Source organism: Astyanax mexicanus, chromosome 23, assembly GCF_023375975.1.
Source record: "Astyanax mexicanus isolate ESR-SI-001 chromosome 23, AstMex3_surface, whole genome shotgun sequence".
Classification (NCBI taxonomy): Eukaryota; Metazoa; Chordata; class Actinopteri; order Characiformes; family Acestrorhamphidae; genus Astyanax; species Astyanax mexicanus.
The window spans coordinates 13,606,263-13,633,786 of record NC_064430.1 but is presented as its reverse complement, the minus strand read 5'-3'; the positions used below and the strand labels follow the sequence as shown (position 1 = coordinate 13,633,786).

At 38.2% G+C, this 27,524-nt stretch overlaps 1 protein-coding gene across 1 annotated transcript in view; it reads left to right on the top strand.

Moving 5' to 3' along the window:
• igdcc4 (immunoglobulin superfamily, DCC subclass, member 4) overlaps window positions 1–27,524 on the top strand; it is a 110,401-nt gene that overhangs the window by 28,027 nt on the left and 54,850 nt on the right. The window contains exon 2 of the mRNA XM_015604711.3: window positions 25,978–26,268. Within this exon, the coding sequence (XP_015460197.3) occupies window positions 25,978–26,268 (291 nt within the window). The remainder of the gene's footprint in view (window positions 1–25,977; window positions 26,269–27,524) is intronic.

Sequence of the window (27,524 nt, the reverse complement as noted above, 5' to 3'; positions counted from 1 at the left end):
CAGTATGTTTAAACCCCGCCCTTGTACTTGTTTTAACACGGTAAACAAACAGGCTACAGTCAGATATACTCTCTTTTATATGGGCTATATTTAGCTAATGCTAATGCTGCTCCAGCAGTGCTAGGTAGGGTTAGCAGCAGGCTACAGGCCAATAATACTCACCTCTGAACGGCTAGAGCTAGCACTTAGCACGGTTAGCGGCTAATGCTAATACTGCTCCAGGCTTAGTGTTGGAGAACTAAACTGAAACTCCTGTATAATGCTGCACTTTAGCGGAGTGGATCTACTGCTACTAAATACCTGATTGGTAGAATTCCTATATAAGGCGCACTGGATTAAAAGGCAAACTGTAATTTTTTGGGAAAATGAAAGGATTTTAAGGGTGCTTTACAGCACGAAAATTATGGTGTTTTTATATTAAGAAACTTTTCATAAAATTTGATTTAAACAATCTTGATATCTCCTTGCTTACAGTATCACTATTTTGTGATCTATTAAATCATAACCCCTGTATCATGATAAAAAAAAACCTTTATATTAGTGTTGTAGCTTAATAAAGGCTCAGAGGCTTAGTGGGTCCTGTTGTATAGATTTAGTTACATAAGCCGTATGTTGTAAGGAGCCACTGCAGCTCAAGGCTATGTGAAGGTTAACTGTTTTGTACAAAGGTGCAAGAATTATCAGCTGCGATTGAACCCCTGACCAACGGGTCAGAATTCATGATAAAGTTCTCTGAACGCTGGGCCACCATACCTGCCCCAACTGTATACACTGTACAATAACAGCGGAAGAGAGAGCGAGGTAAATACAGATATAGGTTATATATAGTATATTCAGCTTCTGTTCATCAAATTCCAGTATTTTCATACAGTATTAAGTATTGGCAGATAATGTTCTGATCCTAGTGTTTCTGTATATAATATAATATAGAAACAATTTAGGTTAAAGGTGTTACAATATAATTATTTTGTAAAATCACTTTGTTTTTAGTGAACAGTTCATATAAACTGACATTTTGAACAAAATTTATATTATTTTGTTGACTATTTAGTTTAACTTTTTTTTTTATTTATAACTTTTATTTTATTTTATAGTGTGTTTAATAGGGCTGAAACTAATAATTATTTTGGTAGTCGACTAACCTGACTATTATTTTTCTAATAGTCAATTCAGTTGTTAGTAGTGAGTACTAATAATGACATTTTATAATTCCCAATATTAACTTTACTTAGCTATCAGTAAAGCTAATTTAAGTAAAAACAAACTGTAATAAAAAAGATTCTCAAATTTCTCCAGCATTAAGTCTGGGGCATTAGCATTTGCTGCTAGCTGTTAGTGGCTAGTGTTCCGGTAAGCCAGTGTGACATTAGCTATCGGTTCATTCCACGTAGCTTGTTTTAACACTGTAAACGCGATGGCGCCGAGTGGTCCAGCGGTCTAAGGCGCTGCCACTATGAGCAGGAGGTCGCAGGTTCGAACCCCAGCTCATGCAGCTTTGCCATCAAGCTGCCGGCGTCAGAGGGAGCAAAATTGGCCCTGCTCCCTCTGGGTGGGTAGATGGCGCTCTCTCCCCACATCACTCCTACGGTGATGTCTGCAGCACAGGGCGTCTGTGAGCTGATGTATCGGAGCCGAGCCGCTGTGCTTTCCTCCAAGCGCGCTGGCTGCTCGGTAATGCTGCATCAGTAGCAGCTCGAAAAGAAGCGGTGGCTGACTTCACATGTATCGGAGGAATCATGTGTTAGTCTTCACCCTCCTTGTGTGTTAGGGCATCACTAGTGATAGGGGGAGTCCTAATGAGTGGGTTGGGTAATTGGCCATGTAAATTGGGGAGAAAATGGGAAAAATTAGAAAAAAAAAAAAAAAAAAAAAAAACACTGTAAACGCGTTGGCCACAGTCCTTTATACTTACCTCTGAATGACGGAAGAGCTAGCACTGTTAGCGGGTAATGCTAATGCTGCTCCAGCTGTGCTAGCCGGAGTTTGACTACAGACTACAGGCCGATAATACTCAACTCTGAACGGGGAAATAGACGTTACTCCAGTCTTGGTGCTGGAGAACTAAACTGAAACTCCTGTATAACGCTGCATTTGTCCTTATTGGCATTTTCTCCCCTCATATATTTGAATTTGAAATCAGTACTTTTAGACTTTTACAAATTAGTTTGGTGTGTGCGCTCATTCTGTTCCTGCATTAAGGTAATGAAGTTTGAGTTTGCTGTTATTTCCGTTGTTACTGTAGCTCTTTGAACGTGTGTATGTGAAAACGTATAATTTCACAATAACAATAAAAAGTAAAATTTATCTCGCAACCCTTTTCTGAACTGATGTCTATTGGTTTGCTTTTCTATAAAGTGTGCATTATTCTTCTCCGCTCTGTTTTGAATGCACTGTTCAGTGCTGGTCAAAAACAACATAGTGGGAATGTTTTTCTATATGATGATCTTAGAAAGCTTTTCACTAAGGGTGCAGGAAAAAATCAATTCGAGCTCGAATCGCGTTTCTAACAGTGAACAATTCAGAATCGATTCTCAAAAAATATTTTTTTTGGGGGGGCAGCTACTGTCGCGCAGAGCTTTTAACTGTTAAAGAGCTCCGCAAGACAGTAGATGAACTCCACGAGACAGTTAAAAAGCTCCGCAGTACAGTTAAAAAACTCCACGGTACAGTTAAAAAGCTCCGCGGTACAGTTAAAGAGCTCCGCGAGACAGTAGCTGAGCTCTGCGGGACAGAAGGTGAGTGTCGCAAGACAGCAGCAACAGGACAGGGAAAGTTTTTGCTCTTACTGCCTCTCCCTATTAGGCTACAGAGGGGTGTGTAGTGTCGGGTTACGGTGTTTGTTGTTGCACCGCTAAAGTATGGAGGATGAAGAAAAAGAAATCCAACCGATTTGAAAGAATCTGAAAAAAATCCAATCGTGACCCCAAGAATCAATTCTGAATCGAATTGTGCGATTCCCAAAGATTCAGAGCCCTACTCCTCACTGATGTTTGCTGTAAATAATATAAGTGAACAGAGCCTAAAGGAAGCAAGAGGGTGCTTTTCTAGAAACGTAAAAAGAAAAAAAAAAAAAAAAAAGAATCGAAAATAGATAGGGCTTAATGCAACCAGCCAATAGATGATCCAATAAAATATGCCTGAATCAAAAAAGCATCCCCTCAGGTTAACTGCATACTATATATCTGGTACAAGCATAAATATATTCTTTTTTTTCCCCCCCGAACCGAACACCAAAGCACATTACCTTCCATTACAACTGTGGTATGTTTTCAAGCTTCAAGTGTTTTAAAGCTAATAATTTATTTAAGAATCTCTATTCGCAGTGTATGACATGCCTTCAATGCCTTCAAGAGTTTCTGATGCATCTGCACACCTACACACACATACACTCAGGGCTGCTATCAGATTTTCAGATGCTGTGACTTTCACAAATGACATTCAACCCATCTGTCCCTGAACAGCAGTGTTTGTTAAAGCGTGTGTGTGTGTTGTCTTCAAGCAGCTGGACGCTGGTGTAGGGCTGAGCAGGTTTAGCTTGGATTTGAAGTGATTTGGGTTAAAGTTAAGAAGAAACCTATCTAATTCAAGGCTGTCAATGTTTGTGTTAAAACACAAATTGTGCTCTCTCTGACTCTGGCTGCTGATGGCAAAGGGGCATCACTCAAAATACTGTAATAAAAAATTTGCGATCTTATGGACATAATATTAGCAGCTTAGTTTGTCGAGTCACATTAAAATTGCGCTCTGTTTTTAACAAGTTTAAATAAGTCCTAAATGAAACTGGAACTTACAAACATACAGCTCTGGAAAAAATGAAGAGAGCACTTCAGTTTCGGAATCAGTTTCTCTGATTTTGCTATTTATAGGTATATGTTTGAGTTAAATGAACATTGTTGTTTTATTCTATAAACTACAGACAACATTTCTCCTAAATTCCAAATAGAAAATATTGTAATTTAGAGCATTTATTTGCAGAAATTGAGCAATGGCTGAAATAACAAAAGATTCAGAGCTTTCAGACCTCAAACAATGCAAAGAAAACAAGTTCATATTCATAAAGTTTCAATATTTGGTGGAATAACCCTGTTTTTTTTTATCACAGTTTTCATGCATATTTGTTTTACAGTTTGGACTATTTTTCATGTTTAACTGATATAGTAGGATAGAGTTCAGTTTGTTAAGGCTCTAATTGTTCTGTTATTTTGTACATGACTGTTCCTGTATTTTTTTATTATTTATTTTGTTATGTTGCACATTGCTGTTTTATTAGTGCACACTGCTGCTACCAAAAAAAAGCCACTAGATGGCATTACATATATATCTTAATTAAATTATTTAAAATTGACCATTAGTGCCTAATGTGGTGTATTACAGATCACTTGTATCACTTTGCATCACTTATATCAAGCCCAGCTTTTGAATTAAGATATAGTAAATTTGATGAATCAAACCAATGACTGACCATAGACTAATCTAAAACTGGCATAGGCCTCTCTGCTGTAAAAAAAAAGAAAATCGAGAATCGAATTGAATCGTGACCCTAAAATCGGAAATAAAATCGAATTGAGGATTTAGAGAATTGTGACACCCCTAATAGCCAGTGTCAGTAAACTGTGTGTCTTATTTGTCCTAAAGCAATACAATATAATACAATACAGAATTATATAGGGGTGTATAATGATGTAAAATATCAACATATACACAAGTATTGTGATATATTTGCAATACTGTATCAATTTTTAAAAACACTTTTAATGACTACAGGTGCTGGTCAACGAATTAGAATAATTTGAAATAGTGCAATCATGAAATTCTTTGAATGCATTTTTTGTGCAGAAAGCAAATCAGGTGTTCACCGCACCTGTCCTACTCGTTAGACTAATCACAGAACTCGTTACCTGGAAAATTTGCTCAGCTGAGCTTTCCAAAAGGCCCATTTAGGCCATTTAACTGTGACACTGTTGTTTTATTGAATTAGAATAATGGAGAAACCGTTTCATTGAATTAGAATAAATGCTTGAATTTTTGTTTTCTGTGAAGAGTGTTCACTGTGCAGTATAAAGTCAGGGTTGAGTAGAATTTCTAAGTTGTAAAATCAATCATGGGTAAGCAGCGCGACCTCTCAACCGGAATAGTGGCTCAAATTCAAGCCCTTCGCCAACAAGGCTTGACCCAAACTAAAATTGCTGAGCAGCTGGGCATCAGCCAGTCTTCCGTCTGCAAAGCTCTCAAGAAAAACTGCAGCAAGCGCACCAACTGTTCCGCCGTCCGAAAAACTTCTCGCGACAACAAGCAGCTGAGAAAGATCGCAGTCAGCAACCGGTTCAAGTCCACTTCCGAGCTCACCGACTTGTGGAACAAGCAGACCGGCGCTGACGTCTCCAGATCAACCACTTACCGTCGTCTGCGCGAACTCGGCTTCAAATCTCGCGTTCCAGCAGTAAAACCGATGCTGAACAAGAAACAAATGGAGAAACGGCTGAAGTGGGCCAAAGAACACGGCGAGTGGACTGCTGAAGACTGGCAGAAAGTGGTCTTCAGTGACGAATCACGCGTCTGCATCTCCTTCGGTGACCTAAGTCCTTGTGTCTGGCGTCGTGGTGGTGAAACCTACAACCACGAGTGCGTGAAAAGATCCGTCAAGTTTCCCCAGAGCGTTATGGTCTGGGGATGCATTTCCTCGAGGTGTAGGGAAACTCTGCTTCCTCAAGAAGACTGTCAATGCTGCCGTATATCAAGATGTTCTGGAAACGTTCCTGATTCCGACTGCTGAGGAACAGTTCGGCGAAGAAGACTTCATATTTCAACAGGATCTTGCACCGGCTCATGCGGCAAAGTCGACCAAAGATTGGTTCACTAAAAAACAGCTTGAAGTTTTGGCATGGCCGGCCAACTCGCCTGACCTCAATGTCATTGAAAACCTTTGGGCCATCGTCAAGCGGAAAATTCGCGACAGAAAGCCTACTACGCTGGACCAACTGAAGCAGAACATCGCCACTGCCTGGGAAGCTGTGAGTGCGGAAACTTGCGACAAGCTGGTCAAATCGATGCCGCGGATACTTCAGGCAGTCATACAAGCCAAGGGGGCAACCACAAAATACTGAGAAAGTGATGATTGTAATTATAATAAAAATTATTCTAATTCAATGAAACGGTTTCTCCATTATTCTAATTCAATAAAACAACAGTGTCACAGTTAAATGGCCTAAATGGGCCTTTTGGAAAGCTCAGCTGAGCAAATTTTTTTCCAGGTAACGAGTTCTGTGATTAGTCTAACGAGTAGGACAGGTGCGGTGAACACCTGATTTGCTTTCTGCACAACAAATGCATTCAAAGAATTTCATGATTGCACTATTTCAAATTATTCTAATTCGTTGACCAGCACCTGTAGTTTACACAGTAAATATTACAGGACTGAAGTTGATTCTAACAATGTGTTGTGCTATTTGTTGTGTTTTCAGTGTGTTATGGGTGGGTATGTACTAATCCAAACTGATCAGAGTGTCTTAATGCTGACTATCACCTGTATTTGTACTGATAATTCAGCACCACCTTTTGAATAAGAGGAGCTGCTAATTAATACTTCAATAAAATCACTATTTTTAGTAGAGATGCACAAAGATGTTGGTTGGAATTATATCAACTGATTTGGTTAGGATATATTCTTAACAAAAACAATCTGGTTAAATCTAAACACTTGTCAAAATTAATGACAAATCTGCACAGAACACAATTGTGCAGTCTTCTGTGTGTCTTATTGCTCCTAAGCTTGTGAGTGTGTGAAGACCAAAGAATTCCTAGTAGTAAAAATTCCATGGACTGAATGTAGCTGGGTTTTATAGTTGATGCCACCTTTCTTTTCGACAGACTTTAACAGTAGTTAAAGCTGATAAATGCTTGACCGTATTTCTTTCTTTTCTCTCTTTTAAATAAGCAGCTGAACTCTGTAAACTGTAGTATTGACCAAACAGTGTCACACAGCATTGATTATTTTTGTGTATTGTGCTGAGCAAAGGGACTTGGACAGTGGCCACCGAGCTAAAATGATAGCACTACAGTCTTTTGAAACATGTCAGAGTGCTAAAATACTTACTAAAGGCTCTTACATAAAAAAGCAAATAGATCTAAATCAGCTGTTTGTCATTTTTGACCTGCAGATGGCTGCGAGTCATTTGGTGGCCTACCTGTTATGGTAATTTCAGTATCTGGAACAAAATAGTTATTTTTAAAGAAAGATAAATCTTAATAGAAGTAGTAGGATACTGCTGAAGGTTTTTTTTTAATGTTTAGCATTAGTTTCTTTTAATCAACCTGGTATTTGTAATTTAAAATTCTGTAATATGAAACCGAACACAGAATTTACAGACCTCAACGTTTAGTAATGTAGTAATGGAGGTATAATGAAATGTACAAAAATATTAATATCAAAGTATTGTAATATTATATTTGCAATACTATATACATTATTTTAAAGCACTGTAGCAAATTTTAATGACTAGTATACACTGTATATATTGCAGGGCTGCAGTGTTTAGTCTACAGGGGTGTCAAACTCATTTTGGCCGAGGGCCACATTGGCATATTGGCTGTCCTCTGAGGGCCAGATGTAACTTATAAATATAAGAAAATGTAACCAGATGTAATATAAAATTAATGTAATTAATCCTTAATGTTAAATAACTCTCAATATATTATTTATTCAATCAAATATTGCAGTTGCATGGAAAAAATGTTTGCTTGTTGCTCTATTAACATAAATCCTTTTAATTTGTCATGTTATGAAATCCAAAAACTCCATCAATCAAGAACCAAACTAGTCAAGTGAATAGAAATGACATCAAATACAAGTGATATTAACTTTGATCAAAACGTTTGATACTGAAATAAGGCTTAATAAATATAAAATCAAAAATTGTGAGCTGTTAAGAACATGACAGATTTAGCATTTCCTCAGATTTAGCATTTCCTCATCCAACCACTAGTCGGAGCTGCAGCAGCAGCAGCACAAGCCCGCAGTCTTTACTGAGTCAGAGCTACAGCCCAGCCACGGGCTACAGGCTCAGCTCAGCCAGTCTGGAGCGTTTTTACAGTTTTTAAGCTCTTCCGTGTATGAAATAAAGGTTTTAACCCCACTAAACGGATAATACAGCTCTCTACAGTTCATCTTTCAGCCCAAGCAGCTAACAGCAGCAGTTTAGAGCAGCGTCACGGAGTCACTGCTCGGATTACATTATAAACAGGTCAGTTAGCGCGCTGCTAACCTCAGGATGTTTATAACTACGGAGTTTAGTGGAGACACCACGGCAGCAAGGTTAGACTGTTGAAGGCTACTGAAGACTATTAAAGCAGGCAACGCAGCGTAAGCAAAAAAAACAAAAAAAAAACACACACACACACACCAAAATACAAGTTAAGATAAAATATGAAAACGAACATAATAAAGCATAAATAATTAAATTGAATTGCGGGCCAGATGTATGCTTATTTTGTTAACCCGTGAGGGGCCGTATGAAACCGCGTCGCAGGCCGGATGTGGCCCGCGGGCCGGTACTTTGAGACCCCTGGTCTACATAATTGACAATGTTGATTCAAAAAATTTGTTGTGCTTTTAAGTTGTGTTCTCCATGTGTTATGAGTAGGGATGTCCTAATCCAAACTAATCAGTCTCTTAATGCTGACTGTCACCTGTATTTGTACTGATAATACAGCCCCACCTTTTAAATAAGATGAGCTGCTGATTTATACTGAAATAAAAACACTTTTTTTATATATATATTGGAATTCTCAACTGATTTGGCCAATATTTCAAACCAGTACTTGCTAATATATATATTGTATTCCAGAAAAGGAACAAGCGACGCTGGCCACACTAATATAATATGCCAACTCTGCCTGCACTACTTTAAAGTTAACTGATTTAAGCTTTATAACGTAAAAGTCTATTTTCATACATAAAGGCACTTTGGATTATAAAGTGCCTGCAAGCGGCAGGGGTGTCGCCATGTTTTCCTTCTGATTCAGCAGGTCTCACCACTGGTTGGTAGGGTAACTTAGTTAAGAAAAGCTAAGCTAAATAAACAAAACTGTATTTCATTGAAAGATTTTTTTTAAGTAAATAGTGCTACACAATCTACACAGATTTCTCTCCTAAAAACAGTTTATTTGGGTGAGTAAAGTGCTTCTCTTTATTTACAGTAAACTTAGATTTCCAGATTTCCACTAAGGCTTGGTGCAGCAGCATTAGCGGCAAACAGCCACCCAACAGCGCTACAATGAGCAACACTGAGTGTTCCAGTAAGTCAGAGCGATATTAGCTAGCAGTTCGTCCTACGTAGCTTGTTTTAACATGGTAAACGTGCAGGCTACAGACCAATATACTCACCTCTAAAATGTGAAAGGGCTAGCGCAGCAGAGAGTTAGCGGCTAATGCTAATACTGCTGCAGCCTTGGTGTTGGAGAACTAAACTGAGACTCCTGTATAAAGCTGTGCCTCAGTGGAATGGCTTTACTGCTCCTTACAACCTGACTGGTAAAATTCTTACATTCATAAGGCGCACCAAGTTATAAGACCCACTGTCAATTTTTGGGAAAATTCAAGGATTTTAAGTGCAACTTATGGTGTAAAACTATAGTAAGTTATAAATGTGTATATCGGTATGGGTATCAGTAGATATATGCGTTTTTAATATCTTATAATCCAGTCTGAATGACCTCCCTGACCATTCAGCTCCCAGTTCTTTTAAAACACTGCAGTCAGGTCACTTGTGATCAATGTGATCTTAGATCTGCAGACACAGTAGGCTGAGCCTGCAGTGGACACAGTCTTTTAATAAACCCATCAACCCTTTCATTTTTCCAGGGATTCTCCTGTATTTTACCCATTCTTATCTGCCGCTAACAGTGGCGTTTGTTTTCTATAGTCTTCTCTGGTAAAGCAAGTGGCAGTATTTAGAACATCAGCTAAAATATCAGTCCAAGTGCTTTCTCCAATAAAAGATGAAAGCCCAGTGCAATCCAGACGTGGTAAACTCGTCGCACTCATTTCGCTTTGCGGCTATTTTTAGTCCAAATACGTCTTGAGTCTATTTTTAACACGCAGTTTCAAAGCAGGAACAGCAGGAAATGCAGTATTTACAGTGTTTTATATATATATGCTGTATTCTTGCAAATGTACAATTGAGGTAAATAGTTGAACCCAAAAGGATCTATTGAGAAAAAAAACAAAACAATAAAAAAACTACAAGAAGTGCATGATGCAATCATGTGAATTTAAACCTGAAAATCAGGAATAATTGTAACATCTAGAAATACATACCTTGAAACCTGAGGCTTTTTAGAGTAAAGGGAGGTGATGGGTAGTATATGTGTGTTCTAGTGATCTGTTAAATATGCTTTGTTATTATAGGGAGAGAAAGACAGATGTTGGCATACCGGTTTGATACTGCTTTCATGTGTGCAGATTTCTCTACCATAAAGAACTGAGACAGTTTTGAGAGTGAAAGGAGGTGATGAGTAGTATACAGTGTATTATAGTGTACCTGTTAAAGTGCTCTTTGAGAGAGAGAGATACATAGACAATCCATGTTTTATATTGCAGTCTTGTGTGTAGGTCTCTCTTTTGCCAAGGCCAGATTAACAAGTGCAGTCCTACTCTGCATTTTCTTACGCAGTGGCTCACAAGGATCTCTAATGGATAGTGACGGAGCCTTCAGGTGCTTTTCACAGAGTGATACTGAAATAAAATCATCTGACTGCAGCCTTATATCTCAGGGCTCAGAGCCAGCTGGAGCATCGACCATAGCCTAAAATTGCATTTTTAAACAGGATTAGCTGTCTTATCTTACATGCAATTATGGCTCCGTACAAAGGAATGTACTAGTTGGTTATTTGCTTAATTAAATCTTTGATAAGTAATCTCTGTATATATTCATAAAATCAGAATGTTAAAAAAAAAAAAAGGTATAATCTGCAGCTACCCAGGGAGTTTAGGTTACCAAAAAGGATATGCATAGTCTGTGTAATGTAGCTACATAGTATCAAAATGCTGCGTTGCATTAATGAATTGTATCTAGAGGTGCACCGAAAAACTTGCACCCAAAACGGAAGAAAAAAACCTAAACATTTGTCTAAAGACTGGATTTTCATTTATAAAGCAACAAAGCAAAATGCAGTTGTTACCTCTGCAGTGCTTTTCTAATCATACAATTAATTCAGCAGTGCTACTCTAGTCACACAATTATGTATGCAATTACCCTCCAGATCAAAACACCAGCAGCAGGGATAGTTTGTTTCTCTACAGCAAAGGCAGGATTACGGGTGGGCGATATGGCCCTAAAATAATATCACAATTTCGATAACGATACTCTTGCCGATATAACAAAATACAAAAAAAAAAAAGATATATTTCAAGAATACACTACTGCAACAAAATGAAAATTCAATTTTACTATTGCACACGATATGATATGACACACCCCTAACTGAGATTTTTTTTTTTTTTAAATACAAGAATTTTATCAGATTTGTAACAGAAGTCAATGATCCAGAATGTCAGCAAAAAAGTGGTACCCTGATGTGATAAGGGTGGGTGATATGGCATCATCAAACCTTCAATCTATTGTCAGATCACAAACAGAAGCTTGCTAGACCATAGCAGTCCAAGTTTTTCGATTATGACATCACTGCAAACTAAGCAAAAGGTTGAGGGCTTACTGACACCCTAGCTGGTGAGCAATCTCTCAGTTTAGTAGTGTGCCGTCTCTCAAAGTCTTTCAACTGAGCAAAACGGATGGGATTAGTTTCTCTGAGGGATGTCTGTAAAAAAATATTTCACAGTTCTACTCAGTGATAAAACGTTTGCATCTGGACTGCAATTAAAAAAAAACAATTATTATTATTATTATTTTTTTTTTTTTTGGCTTTCTCAGTCATGTGACATTGCATTCAGTAGCTCCTCCATTTTCAATCGCTGTTGTGTTTACATGGATCTCTGTGGAAACGCACGCCTCAAGTGTAATTACAGTGCGTGGCAGTGGACAAGTAGCTATTTTATTAAACACGAGGTGATGGAACTCAGAGATGCACGTCCGGACGGGACTAAAATGAACCCTAACCCTAACCTAACCCTAACCCTGTAATTTTCTCAGAGGACATCTGAGAAAAACACGTACATGGTCGTTCCAGACGAGAATAAAATCACAGAGGACCCCCCATAAAAGAGAAAATTACCCCAGGACCCCCTGAGAAACTAACCCTGTCCGGATAGGGCTTTAGAGGCAGGTTCAGAAGTCTATGATCTCTCACTAAGTGGTACACTACCTTTTTACAAAGCAGAGCGGGAAGCACTTTTAGACATAGTGTGTAACGAGACCACACCTGTCACAATTAAAATATCTACCTGAGAAATAACTGCATGAAGAGTTTTGCAGCAACCTAGATGTTTTTTTTGGTCAATAAGTGTAATTACAATGAAGACTTTAAAAAACTAACAGCCATTCCTTACTAAAATGACCAAAGAATAAAGAATTGTTGTCCAAAACCAATAGTGAACAAAAAAAACAAACGTCACTTTTTTTTAGCACTGAGAAAATCAAATAGCGTAAATGTATTTGTCTTGCTTTTCAAAGAGACTACAATTTAAAATATTTATATAACACTTAACCCCTTTCATATCCCAGCAGATGGATCAATAAAGCACAACTGCAGTGCTTTTTCAGTCATAAGTATACCTCCGTTATGCTATTTAGATGATAAACTTAGTGCAGCAGTGCCGCTCAAGTCACATGACTGTCACTGTCGAGTTATTGTTTTAATTTTTCACAAATGTGAAAAAAGTGCTTTTTTGACATTTTCAGACAAATATTTTTGGTTGCCAAATATTTGATGCTTCTTTACAAAGACCCATAAACCATTTTTAATAATCTGCATTAGCAAATGAACAAACAGCATATGTTCTGCATGATGTTCGAAATACCATTACATCTGGAGTAGAAAAGCTGTGTGTGTTAACTGAATGTCAGTGGGAGTCTAGTTCATGGTCTCTTTCTGACCATTCCAAAGTCTCTCGGTGACTGGGTTACAGTGGTGGTAAGAAAAGTTAATAAAAAATGTGTGTTTTTTTTTTTTATTAGAAAAAGGAAATACAGGCCCACAGCCTCCAACTGCCATTTTTCAGAACACCTCTAAAGACTTTTGTATCGTATAAATGGTGAAAATCATTACTGAAGTAGATGAAAAGGTTTCACACTTTTAACATAAAGCGGTCGGTCCTCTGCTACACATTAACCATCAACACACAACACACACACTCATACCCGGCTGGGCCATGCTGTGTGCTTGTCATGTTCTTGTGTATAGAAGGTGTAAGGTGACACCATTGGTAATGTATAACCGTACTGGACGCTGCATTGCATAACCTGCGTTAGTGGGGCACTGTCGGTCACTGATGATCTCTGTGTGTATGTGGTGGTACTGGACACTGTCGTGTTTGTGTGTGTTGGCCAGGATGCCAAATCTATTCCAGTTAACCAGAAGTGATCAAACATGCCCTGACACTGTATACAGTGACCAGGCACCCTTGATCTACAGGAATAGTTAGGTGAGTCGAAGATACTGAGAAGAGACTGATCTTCACAGTGTTGAAGAGTAAACAATATATTTTCAAAATAAAAGGGAAATTTTTAAAAATGTAAAAAATAATAATAATAATATCCACAAAGCAGGAAGAGAAGGTTTAATAGTTCAGAAATCAATATTTGGTGGAATAACCCTGGCTTTTAATCACATTTTCATGCATCTTGGCATGTTCTTCTCCACCAGTTTTACACACTCCTTTAGGATAACTTTATTATGCTACCCCTGGCATAAAAATTCAGACAGTTTAGCTTGGTTTGATGGCATGTGATCAACCATCTTCCTCTTTATTAAATTCCAGAGGTTTTCAATTTGGTAAAATCAAAGAAACTCAATTTTTACGTGGTCTCATTTTTTTCAGAGCTGTATATAGGTACCAAAGAAGAACCTTGGGAGACAATACCCATTAAGATACAGGGTTTATGACTCAATATATTGTAATACTGCAAGCAAGGACTATTAGAATATTTTACTTTTTTAATTAAATTTTAGGAAAACAATCATATGCATTCAATCTGAGAAAAATTATAGTTTATTTATTATTTAATCAGAACAGTGTGGAAGAGTTACAACCCTGCTATCTAGTGGTTGTTGTTTAAACACAACCCTAAATGAACCACTGTCTGCCACCAATCTTTATAGTATTATTTAAACATTGATTTTCTTTTTAAGAATTAATATAATTACAAAATTATCCATGTAAACACAACAGTGAGTGGAAATGAAGAAGCTACTGTATGCGATGTCATGTGACCGAGAAAGCAAAAAAAAAAAAAAAAAAAAAAACCCTCACTGGTCCTCCTGTTTTTTCAGTTGCAGTCCAGATGCAAGAATTTTATCACTGAGTAGAAGTGCAAAATATTTTCACAGGCCTGAACCTGAAATTAATCCCCTCCGGGTAGGGCTAAAGTGCGAAAAATATGATAATTATTAATCCACATATCCAAGGCCAAGTTAAAGCTAATCATTTTATTGAGCAATCGAAACCATTTTTGTTCATAAGGTCAAAAATAAACGAATAAAAATTAATAGTGAAAAATAGAAACATTAGCCTTTTTGTTGCGAACGAGTAGCACAGCACAAAGCCTCATCATACTTCAGGACAGTCCTAACATTTCATTAGTCTCTGATCTGGTTTGTGGCCGAGCGAATAGATAATCTCACTTCTTCATATTCTCTATTAATATTAGCAATATTACACACAGCTCCTGCTCATGAATGGGTTTCTAACCTCAAAGGAATGCTTAAATGAATAAACAGAATAAGAAATGGAAATATGGCACCCTGTTGGCCAGCCTGGGGGCAGTTAACACACATTTACAAACACTGAGGGTGTGTTCAGTATCCCACCAACAGCGTGGTGCGATTAGCTGAGGGTTTTTTTTGTTGAATAGATAGTGCAAGGAAGTATAATGGTGATCTCCAATCACACTGAAATCATCCAACTCTTGCTGGGAGCGCATTAATTGGCGTATTTGTTTGGTTTCATTAAATTTAATTTATTAAATGTTTATTTTTTTATTATTTAACTAAACTAAACATTAATACTGTTTGTGTTGATTTAATTTCAGCAGCCCATAGCGTTTTTGATGCATGACCATTTTATTAATGAAAAATAAGAATATGGTGCGACAGGATTACTGGTTTCTAAGCAGTACAGGTTGTGTTACTGAACGTATTTAAGATGTGTATCTTAAAAGCAGGCAATCATGCTCAGACTTTTGGATTCATTGTTTTTTTCCTCCACCTACATCAGATTTAGAAATTTGTGCTAAAATTAAATCAATATTGAGATTATTTAATACCAATATATCGTCCCTAGTAATGCAATATTTTTTCTGTGTAACTGAAGAGAGTAATACATGTCAGTTTAATTTAAACTAGAGACCACAATGGGATACTAGGGCAGCCACAATTAAATATTATTAGTTGCATCTGTTCTATATATAATTTTCAGTTATGTCCACTTAACATTATATAATTTTGGCATATCTTTAAAAGTGGTGTTTGATAAAAATATTAAAATAAAAACCCCGCAGAAAAACTTGTTTGCTTGGGGACCTGCAGTGGCAGCTACCATCCACAAAGAGTTTTAAACCCGCTGGTTTAACATCTTATCACATTACAGTTTTTGGCAGTACATGGACTTGCCACAGATCATTGAACAGAAACTACTATTGTGTCCCATGACTTTTGCCATCACCTATGGAAGTTAAAGATCCTTTGGTTGATCAGGCACATACTTGTGGGACCTAGGAGTGGGTGATATGGCCTTAAAATTATATTACAAAATTTCATGGTATTTTTGCGATAACGATACTGTTGGCAATATGAAAAAACACTGAATTAAAAAAAATTCAATAATACAATACAACAAAATGAAAAATAAATTCTATTGCATATAATGTTATATAGTACACCCATAACTGAGGTATCAAGAATTTTATCAGATTTGTAACAGAAGTCAATGATCCAGAATAAAAAAAATAATAATCTTTTAATTCTGAATTCAGAATCTTTTCACACTGACAAGTCTAGCCAGTTGCTGCCGGTCACGATCATTGGTGTAATTAAGGCGAAGCTGTGATTGGATTGCAGTTAGTTGTGATAAAAGTGATGTAATGTTTTAGTGAGGCTATAGTGCAGGTGATGGAGTAATTGGTGAAGTAGTATTTAGTACTGGTGGTTTAGTGAAGGTGATTGTGTGTTTGGTGGTAAATGGTGGTGAGGATGTGGAGTGATTCTTGGTAGTGTTGGTGGTTAAGTGAAGGTGATGTGATTGGCAGTTAGTGGTGGTAAAAGTGTAGTATAATTGGTATTGGTTAGTGAAGTTGATGGTGTGGATGGTGGTAAGGGTGTGCTGTGATTGGTTAGTAGTGAATAGTGGTGGTGGTGTAGTGAAGCTAATGGTGTGATTGGAAGATTGTGGTGTGGTAGTGAAGCTAATGGTGCCATTGGTGGTTCATGGTGTGGTAGTGAAGCTAATGGTGTGGTAGTGAAGCTGATGCTGTGATTGGTAGTTTGTGGTGCCATTGTGTAGCTAATGGTGCCATTGGTGGTTCATGGTGTGGGAGTGAAGCTAATTGTGTGGTGTGATTGGTTAGTAAAGATATAGTAAGGGTGTGATTGATAGTGAATAAAGATTTGATTATAAGCTAAGTAAACTGAAATATGAAAGTAGGACTTTTGTGTAGGACTAGTTGCTTCACACACAGGGAGACACCCTCACATGCCTTTTGTCTGCATGTCAGCTCACACCAGACATGCTCAGAATTCAGTATCACTGGTGTGTGTGTGTGTGTGTGTGAGATTGTCTGACTTTTGGAGGATGTCAGCAGGTTCTGGAAGACTAGCCAAGGAGATGCACTGACAAAGCACAGAAAAATGACTACAAATGCCTTTAAGGACTTAATGAGATTTAATTGGACTTTTAATGGGAAAGATGGGAAGGCAAGCAAAGAGAAAAGCGCTGGAGATGAGGGAGAGGAGAAAGTGTGTGTGTGTGTCAGAGAGAGGGGAGGAGATGGAGAGAAGCGGGTGAGGTCAGATGGGGTGAGTATGCCTGTATTGTGGCGGCACACACACACACACACACACACACACACACACACACACACACACACACACACACACACACACACACACACACACACACACAGTCTCTCTCGCTCTTTCTCTCTCACTCTCTGCCTGCTGTTATTAGCTGATGGAAACTAGGCCAGTTCCTCTGATGTAGCCCTCCTAAGCCCCCCTTCTTTTGTACCTTTCATAGGGGCAGGATCATAGAGACTGGTGTTATTTGCTCACTCTCGCTTTCTCTCCCTCGCTCTCTCTTGCTCGTCTTTCTCACCCACACACACACACGCACACACACACTAATAGACTTTCCTCAATCAGAGTGATGCTGGCCTTTTCTAAGCCACAGGCTCTGTGGCCTTGTTTTCACCCATAAACCACAAATGGAGCAGGATCATGCAGCCTCCTGCTGCTGGATGTCCAGAGGCTTTTGTGTTTTCCCCCCTCTGTCTACCTCTTACATATATATGCTTATGTTCTCACTGCACTCTCTATACAGTTCACTGCCTCATCAAATATACACTATATGGACAAAAGCACTGCGACAACTACAGGAGCTTTTGTTACATCCTATTCTAATGCACTGGCATTAACATAGATTCAGTCTCTGTTTTTCTGCTTTTACAACTTCAATTTTCAGCTACAAGATTTAGAAAAATGTTTGAGGGAATCTCAGTTAAAGTTCATCCCAAATGAAATCGATGAAGTTGAGATCAGGGCTCTGTGCAGCCCAGGCAAGTTCCTCCACACCCAACTTCTAAACCCCATCATGTCTGCCCAAAATTGTTTCTACAATGTTGTAAGCATACAATTGTAGTGCTGAGATTTTCACGATTAATTTGTTTAATTCGAATTACAGTTTTCATGTGATTTTAGAAATAAAGTAATCGTGATTTTACATAGACATTTTATCTTTTTAATCTAAAATATGTAAAAAACGCTACTCATTTCTGAAGTGTTTATCTGTCTTACCTTGGTTACTGGCGCCTCCTACAGGCCAACCCGCTTATATTTTCTAGATAATCCGCTCAGTCTGAGGACTGAGCTTGCACTGAAAAAAGGTCCAGCACTTTCGACACAAACACCTGGTGGGATAAAGCATAATTTAGCTAGAAATAAATCCTGCAATTTCTAAAAAATGCAGTGTCATTGCTCTCTGGTGAGGATCCGTGATTAATTATTGAAAAATTTATTCTGTGGCTCGTTAGTGCATTATTACTCAATTTTCAGTCACAAACCCACGTTCTGAATTATAATCCAGTTTTGAACTATTTCTTTGTCATCTGTTAAACGATTATAATCGAAAAAATGATTTTTTGTGTAATTATTTTTAAGGGCCTTAATTGCCTAGCACTATACAATTGTATAAAAATATTTTAATATACTAAAGCATTAAGCTTTCTCATCACTGGAATTAAAGAATATAGAATATAGCATTATCCCTCCTCCACCAAACTATAGAGATGGCACAATGTAGTCCGATAACCAGTGTTGGGCACGTTACTTAGTAATTAGTTATAGTTACTTCACCAAAAAAGTAACTGAGTACTAACTGAGTTACTCCACTATAAAAGTAACTAGTTACCAGTAAAAGTAACTATTGCGTTACTTTTGTTACTCGCCTCTGTAACCCCCGGCCCCCACCTTCTCAGAGCGTGTTTCATGAGCCTGATGAATAGAGTGCACGACAGCAAAGCCAACAATCATTGCTTAGGAGGTCATCTCATCCTCCTCTCCCTTGTGACTCACAGACAACGCGCACACACACACTTGCACCTTTGTCTGTATGCGCAAAATAAAAAAATAAACTGAACGGCTAAAGTAACATCCAGTAACGGGGTGTTGGAAACGCGTTATAGTGACAGTCAGAGTAATTAGCCGTTATTCCCATCACTGCCGATAACTGATGTTTTGTTGACATTCACCCAAACCAGATATTTGTGAGTTATATATTTCTACAGTTTGTTAACGTATACCTTTTTTCAGGAAGCCAGGGTGTGGAAGGTGTTAAACCTTATTGGAAGTTAAGAAGAATGTGCCACCACTTCTTCCCAAGCTGACAGTGAAACTAGACAGCTGAACACATTTGGATTAGACAGTGATATTGGTTATTATTACAATTAAAGACCATTCTACCAACTCAGATGCCAGTTATGAGCTGCGTTCCAAAGTGTGGGCTGAATGTTTTAAAATATTTATAAATATTTCTGTGAAGAAATAAAAAAGCACACGACATGACCACACATTAAGCCTGGTTAGACTGTTGTAAATGTGTGAGCATCAGGCTACTGATAAAGACTTTTTCCTACCTGGACTGCAGCCTAGACTTTGGAACGCAGGTATGGTCGCTTTGTGCACTTAGACATGAAGCTTCTTACTTAAGGTAGGAAAACATTAGTAAAACTAGAAAAACATATACCGTATTTTTCGGACTATAAGGCGCACCGTATTATAAGACGCACTATCAAAGAACGCCTATTTTCTGCTATTTTTCCATACATAGGGCGCATCGCATTATAAGGCGCGTTAAGTGACACTAGAAAGGGTGCCTATATCAAAGTGAACAGGGGTGGCGCCATGTTTCCCTTCCCCCACCGGGGGTGGTCGCTTGCCGGTGGAGCGTCTCAGTATATATAAATCTAGCTCTTTCAAAGTCAAACGAGTGCTGGATATTAATCTACACAGATTCCTCTCCTGAAAACTGTTTATTTGGGTGAGTAACGTGCTTCAGTTTATTTACAGTAAGCTTAGATTTCCAGATGTCCACTAAGGCTTGCTGCACCAGCGTTAGCATAGCTATCCGCTAGCACGCTAGCTAGTCACCTAAACTAGTAAAGTTAACCCAAACTTAAACGACAGCGTTACACTGAGTAATCCTGCGTGTTCTGGTAAGACAGTGAGATATTAGCTAGTGATTCGTCCCCCGTAGCTTGTTTTAACACGGTAAACAAGCAGATTACAGGCTGATAAAACTCACCTCTGAGAGAGTTAGCGCTTAGCATCTAGCTAATGCTAGCCAGGCAAAGCAGCACATACTTACAGGCCGATAACTCACCTCTGAACGGTGAACGCTTAGCGATTAGCATCTAACTCTAATAATACTGCTCCAGCAGTATTAAAAGTGCTAAATTTAGAAAATACTGATCTCTGAACAGTGAAAAAGCTAGCTAGCTAAGCGGTTAGCATCTAGCTATTGCTGCTCCAGCCTCGGAGCGGCACGGCTCTGCACGGAGTGTGTTTACTGCTCCTTACACCTGACGGGTAAAATTTAGATAATACTGATCTCTGAACAGTGAATAAGCTAGCTAATGCTATTTGCTGCTCCAGCCTCGGAGCTGCACGGCTCTGGACTCTGTATAGCACTGAAACTCTGTATAACGCTGCACGGAGTGTGTGTTTACTGCTCCTTACAACCTGACGAGTAAAATTTAGATAATACTGATCTCAGTGAATAAGCTAGCTAGCTTAGCGGTTAGCATCTAGCTAATGCTATTGCTGCTCAGCCTCGGAGCTGCACGGCTCTGGACTCTGTATAGCACTGAAACTCTCTATAACGCTGCACGGAGTGTGTGTTTACTGCTCCTTACAACCTGACGAGTAAAATCCATACAAAAGGCGCACCGTATTATAAGACGCACTGTCAATTTTTGTGAAAATTAAAAGTTTTTAAGTGCGCCTTATAGTCCGAAAAATACGGTATTCTAAACTCAGAGTGATATGTTTTTGCTCTGCAGTAAGTGGGTATTTTTAGTAAGGGGGGCCATTTCTCGGCAAACATATGAAACGTCTTCATGTATTGTAATAGGTTTGACATATGCAGTCTGTTCTTCAAATAGATCTCTTTGTGTCTCCTTATTCCGTCAGTCGTGGGCACCACAAGGATCTTTGCTTCTCTGTCTCTCTCTCTCTCACACACACACACACCTCCCACTTTAATCTAGGAAATAATTCCACTTCCCATTAGCCTAATTAATCGTGAGCTTTGCTGCAATGTGTGCAAGCAGAACAGCAGCTCGTGCTTGCGTGTGTGTGTGCGCGTGTGTGTGTGTTTGTGTGTGTGCATGCTTGCACACATTTGCAAACCTGCCATGGTTGCGGCGCCTGTCTGCCTGCAAAGCTCATGAATAAAAAAATTATGTCCGTGTGTAATCTGGTGTGTATAAGGCAGTCATTTGCCTTTGCAGATCGCTCTCTTTTATGTAGCAAATCCCTCTTAATGAATTAGCGTGCACTCTCACTGCATGGATTCCACTGTGTCTTGTCTGGTGGAGAGAGCAGAGGAATTGGCAGAACCATTAGAAGAAATCTGCCTCTGGCGTCGAGGGTCTGGCAGCGTGAACGGGAGCGTAAACATAGTGCGCTGTATTTGTCAGGGGATGTCATGTTGTTGGAGATGCCTGTGCATGTTTATTAGCCCATCATTTGCTTGTTGTTGGTTTACAGGTGCGGTAAGCATTTTTGTGTTTAGGGAATACAAATGCTTTTGGGATAAGCATCTTTTTAAAGAATTCATTTAAACTGCACATTTTTGTTCTGGAAAACATTAAAATCTGCCATAACAGTGTTGCTGGACTGTAGAGCTGCTGTGATAGTGATACTGTATTTAATTGTATTCAAGGCCACAGAATATTGTATTCAGTACTTACAGTGACATGAGTAGTATTATTAAAAATGATTTGACTAGCAAAAGTCAATGTTAAGCAAGATACAGCTTTAGAAAAGTGCCTGAAACCAAGTTTGGACAACCTGCGGTTCAGTACTTAGCAATGCCCCCTTTTCTCTGTTAATGCAGACTGCAGGTGCTTTTTGTATTAGTTAAGATCACATTCACACCTACCTCGTGTGGCCTGGATTACAGGTGTACAGAATGTTTGGCTATATCTACATCTAAAATAATTTGGTGTTTGACAGAATATATTGTATAGAATAATGACTTGCTTATATTAAATCCTATTCAAGTGTCTCTTTTTTTTCCTTTCACTTGACAGTAGTAGCAGCAACTGAGAAATAAAATAAAATCTATATTTAATACAGGATAATACTGATGGAAGGTTTTTGGCATGTTTTAAAGATGCAGTGTTGTACATTAATCTTTTAAAGAAAATATTCACCCTATATAATCTGGTACTATGTTATTGTGATCAAATAAGAATTTAATAAATATTTAAGCATGCACCAATGTCGCTTGTTCACCTCTTATGCCAATGCCAGATTTTTTAGTGTCTGCCGACAGAGTACCAATACTGATACCAACTCTTATTATATCTTCTATATGTATAGCATACTATAATTGTAGCTGCTCCTTGCAATATGAGTTAACTATGGGTCTTTTAAAAATATGATTACTGTAGCTTGAAGGATAATATTAATGCAAATTGAACTAAATGTATTTGTTAACTAAGGGAAATGTGAAAGGAAATTGTGATAAACTGATAAACAGCTGCTTAAATACTTTAATGCCTCTAATGGCCTCAATAATAATATATTTTAAATTGATATTAAATGTGTGTCTAACTTGTGCAATAGAACATTTGAGATATCTCTTTTGAACACTTATCTTTGGAGTATTTTCTGTCTATCTACAGCGTTTATGGAGCTTTGAAATCCATGTTAAAGTAGTTGGCGTATCTCTTTTTAATGTGTATTATTTACGTTCTTCAGCTGTTTTTCTGTTAACTAAGTCTGATTCCTTTATATATTGTGTATAGTAAACCTAATAGTAATCAAAGCTTTATTTACAGCCTTAATGTTTTAAAGAATATGTACTCCTAGCAGTACAGTAAGTCACAAACCTATATTAAAGTCCAACTGTGGAAAATATAAATAATAAGAATAAGAAGCTATACCATGAAACCGTCAGAATCTTGATATCCATTTTTGGTCATACGGCCCAGCACTAATTTATAGCGTTATATATTCACAGCATGTACTCAGCTTTCTATAATTGTACCATAATGTATCTACAGCGTATTATATTTATACAATACAATAGTTATAGCGTACTTTATTTATATATTTAGTGGTGTAGACAGTATTCTTTTTCCCAAATTAGAAAATAAGCTTCAAAGAACAGCATTTTCTGTCTTCCATTAAATCAGCAATTAGCTAACTGAGCGTACTTGACAAAACTTGAGGTAAAAACAGTTGTATTTAATGTCTTTGGCATTTTAAGACCACTGGGAGATGAAATTAAGAAATTCAAATTGGGCACATTTTTTAGCTTTTTAAAACGTGTAAGGCCTTTTAAGACGTTTTAATGGTCTACAGATATCCTTTATATTATCTAAAGCTTTTTTTATTTAAAGTGAATCTCCATAGAAATAAATTATTCTGTGGAAATACTTTTGGGCTCGACTTAATTTGGCCCAAATTGTACCAAAATTATGAGTAAATTATTTGCCTACCGGACAAAGAAACAGCGCGCTTTCCCGGGCATTTAGCCTCTTAGCTAAGCTTGAATCACACCGCAGCTTTTCGCTTTAATTTCACTAATTTAACGCTTTCAAACCTGCTTCCTCCAGCACACAGCCAGCAGCTAAATCACACCAACACCTGTCTGTGTTCATTAACCCCAGCTCACCGGTCATACCGCCTCGTTTCCGTGCCTTAATTTAAAATACAGCTCACCTGTTCGCAAGTCGTTGTGAGCTAAACAGTGTGGAACTGTTAGTGTAGAATTTACATGAGGCTGAACGAGGTTAAGTGCGGCGCGGTTTTAAGGTGGAATTGCAGCGTCACGCTGGGAGACTGTTAGTTATGTTTGCTTAGAATTTAACCACGCCGTGTTGTTTAATTCCTTAATAGTATAATTAAAAAAAGTTTTATAACCATGAGGTCCAGGTAATGAAGCGTTACCAATATTTTGTTTCACCATACTACGTATAGCTAGCTTGCTGTATTTAAAGCGTGCAATATTTACAGTATAAGTTAATAATTATAGTGTAACGTTACTATATTTATACTATACTATATAGTGTGGTGTGTATATATATATATATATATATATATATATATATATATATATATATATATATATATATATATATATATATATATACACACACACACACGTTACAGCTTTGGAAAGAAATAAGAGACCATTTAAAATTATGAGTTTCTTTCATTGTTCTAAATTGAAAACCTCTGGAATATAATAAAAAGGAAGCTGGATTATCACATGCCATCAAACCAAGTCGACCTACTTAAATTTTTGCACCAGGAGTGGCATAAAATTAGCAGTGTGTAAGACTGGTGGAGGAGAACATGCTTGACATAAAATGCTGCATGAAACTGTGATTAAAACACAGAGTTATTTAACCAAATATTGATTTCTGAACTGTATTTATTATTTTCTGTGATACTTCTACTAAAAGTTCTGTGGGATTCAAGTTGGGCTCATACCCATTTTGGGGTTAGCAGTATATTTGTTGCCTTACCGGGCATTTAACTTATAAGCCAAGCTTGAATCATGACAGTTTAATTTTACTAGAACTAATTATCTAACCGGCTTCCTCGTTGTTCATAAGCAAGTGTGGAAATGCTTATATTTCCTCCTTAATTGGAGCAGAATTTACAGAAGTTAGAATGTAACTGCGTCGCAGTTTTAAGGTGGAATTGCAGATTCACGCTGGAAGATGAAGTTTGCTGGGAATTTATCAACGTTGTGTTGTTTAATTGTTAAATATTACACTTTAAACGTTTTATATCAATCACGTCCAAGTCATTAAGCGTTATCACTTGATAAAAACATGCTAAAAATGTAATTATAATACAGATTATATTTCCAGAGTTCTAACCTGGTCTGCACAGATCCTGCCCGCTCTCCACACCGGCCTTTTTTAATTATTTAAAAAAACGGATTCGAACTACTTTCCCCAAATGATTCGAATCACTGATCCAAACTACTTTTGAGTAACGAATCAAACTCGGCGAGTCACAAATAAGCGAACTGCCTCTCAGCGCGGCTTTGAACGACAGATTCCGCCTCTTCTGACAAACTTTGCGCTTGATTGGTGGCTGGCTGGTCAGCCACGTGCCTAATTATGATTGACAGCTCAATCCACCTTTAGTGAGAGGTAAGCTAAACAAACGCGCATAGAACAATGACCAATCCCATTTCTCTTCTGTACCCTACCCCTTCTTTTTAAGTGTAACCCTTCCCCTTGGAACAGAGTTACAATGGCCCGCGAGGTATTTTAGAAATAAAATGAAAGTTGGCCAAAGAGTATAAAATCGGCTAGAGTGCTCAGTTGTAGTACAGAAAACAAGCCAAAGAGTCTAAAGCGGCAAGAGTGCTCAGTTGTAGTTGTAGTTGAGGTCTGAAAGATCTGCATCTTTTTTGTTATTTCAGCCATTTCTCATTTTCTGCAAAAAAAAATCTAAATGACAATTCTTTTTATTTGGAATTTGGGAGAAATTTTCATTTTGCTCAACCATATACATATAAATAGCAAAATCAGAGCAACTGATTCAGAAACTGAAGTGGTCTCTTAATATTTGTTCCAGAGCTGTATATAAGATTTAGGTATGCATCAAAATCTTAACTTCTAAACTTAGAACAATAACTGATAGCACTGGTATTTTAGAGCCAGTTTTGTATCATATCAAAGTAGACTTTGAACAAGAACTTGTATATTGCTATACCTTTTAATACTAAACTGTAAATAAAATCCCGAAAGTGGATATATGGGATTGGCACAGTTTTTTTTTTTTTTTTTACTTTTTTAATTTCCTGCAGCATGTAACACCACTGCCCCTTTTTTTCTGCAGAGAATTCCGTGTCTGTGGAGCTGAGTTGCGGGGCCGGTCCTGTCCACGTGATTTTGGAGCCCCCTGACCCTGTGCTGCTGGACTGCCACTTGGGGGCCACTGAATATCCACTTAACATCACCTGGCTGCGGGACGGTGTGGTGCTGAGCAAGAGTGAAGCCGTCCAGCTTCTCCCCAACGGCTCTCTGTTGGTCTTGCCCGCCAGCCGCGACGTAGAAGGTGCCTACAGCTGCCTCAGCGGAAGCTCCTTCGGGGCTCTTACCAGCCGTACGGTCACTCTGCAGTTGGCCAGTGAGTATTTGCCACATGCTAAATACAATGACCTACATATACCTCTATAGTGCGGGGTTTTGTCTGCTGTGATGCACATGACTCAGCTCTTACAGTGGATGATAATTAGTTGACGATTCAGGTGTTAAATCAGGGACAACAGTAATATCTACAGAGCTGTGACTATTCATAAATGCAGCTTGGCACACATGTTTATGTGTATGTTAGTATATAATGAATGGATCGATGCAATGCTGGAAGGATGACTAGAGAGTAGGCGGTATACTCAGTCTTGTTTCTAAGTGTATTCTTAGCAGAATGGAGACTTGTGAAGACTTATGGACTTAGCTCTACAGATTAACACCAAACCTTACCCTGTCATGCCAAATCTGTCATGGGACAGCAGCCAGTATTGTTACTTTTGCTTAAAATAAATTTTCATCAATGTTATGCCACTTGGAGTTTTTATTATGACTGGGGGTGTCCAAATGCTTACATTTTTTTTACACTTACACACTCAACTAGTGTTTAGGGCTGTATGAGTTTATTTACAATAAACACAAAAGAACTGTGAAAAACTGGAAATAACAGCAAACTCAATCTGCAGTACAAATGTTCAGCTGCGGTGGGAGTTTTTTTTTTTTTTACGCTGCATACTGTAATCATGTGACACTGGAGGTAGAGCGAGGTAATGCAAGGTACAATGATGTAGAGTTACACAGTATATTAACACACACCAAACTGTTACTTATCCTGTAAAAAAATAAGTGCAGTCAAGTCAAATAATGAAAATTTTCAAGGAGCTTAAAGACATTAGCGTAATTTAGATCTTAATTTATCACTGTTCCCATCATTATCGGGATGTTCAACAGCGTTATTGCACATCACATTTATCGCCCACCCCTACTGGTGATGATTGGTTTCTGACCATGTCTGACATCTGAGCTTCTCAAGAACTGGAATGCCTCATTAACTACCAGAGCGAGCCGCTCTCCAGACGCCTCCTGCTGGGCTGTTCCATCCCACTCTCATCTGCCCCGTCCATCTCTCACATTCCACCAATTAGATCCACCAACCTTTGAAGGACACTCTTAATTGTGCTGAGGATTTTGGGCATGCGCACTTTTCTTTTTATGGCCTCTTTCTCCTTTAGGTTATCTTGCTCTCATTTGCACTGTCTGCACACTCTCCCCAAAACTGTAATCCCCATCAGTCCTTCTGCTAACAGGTATCATCAATGCTGTCATAACGGCAATTTAGCCCAAGTGAATAAATAG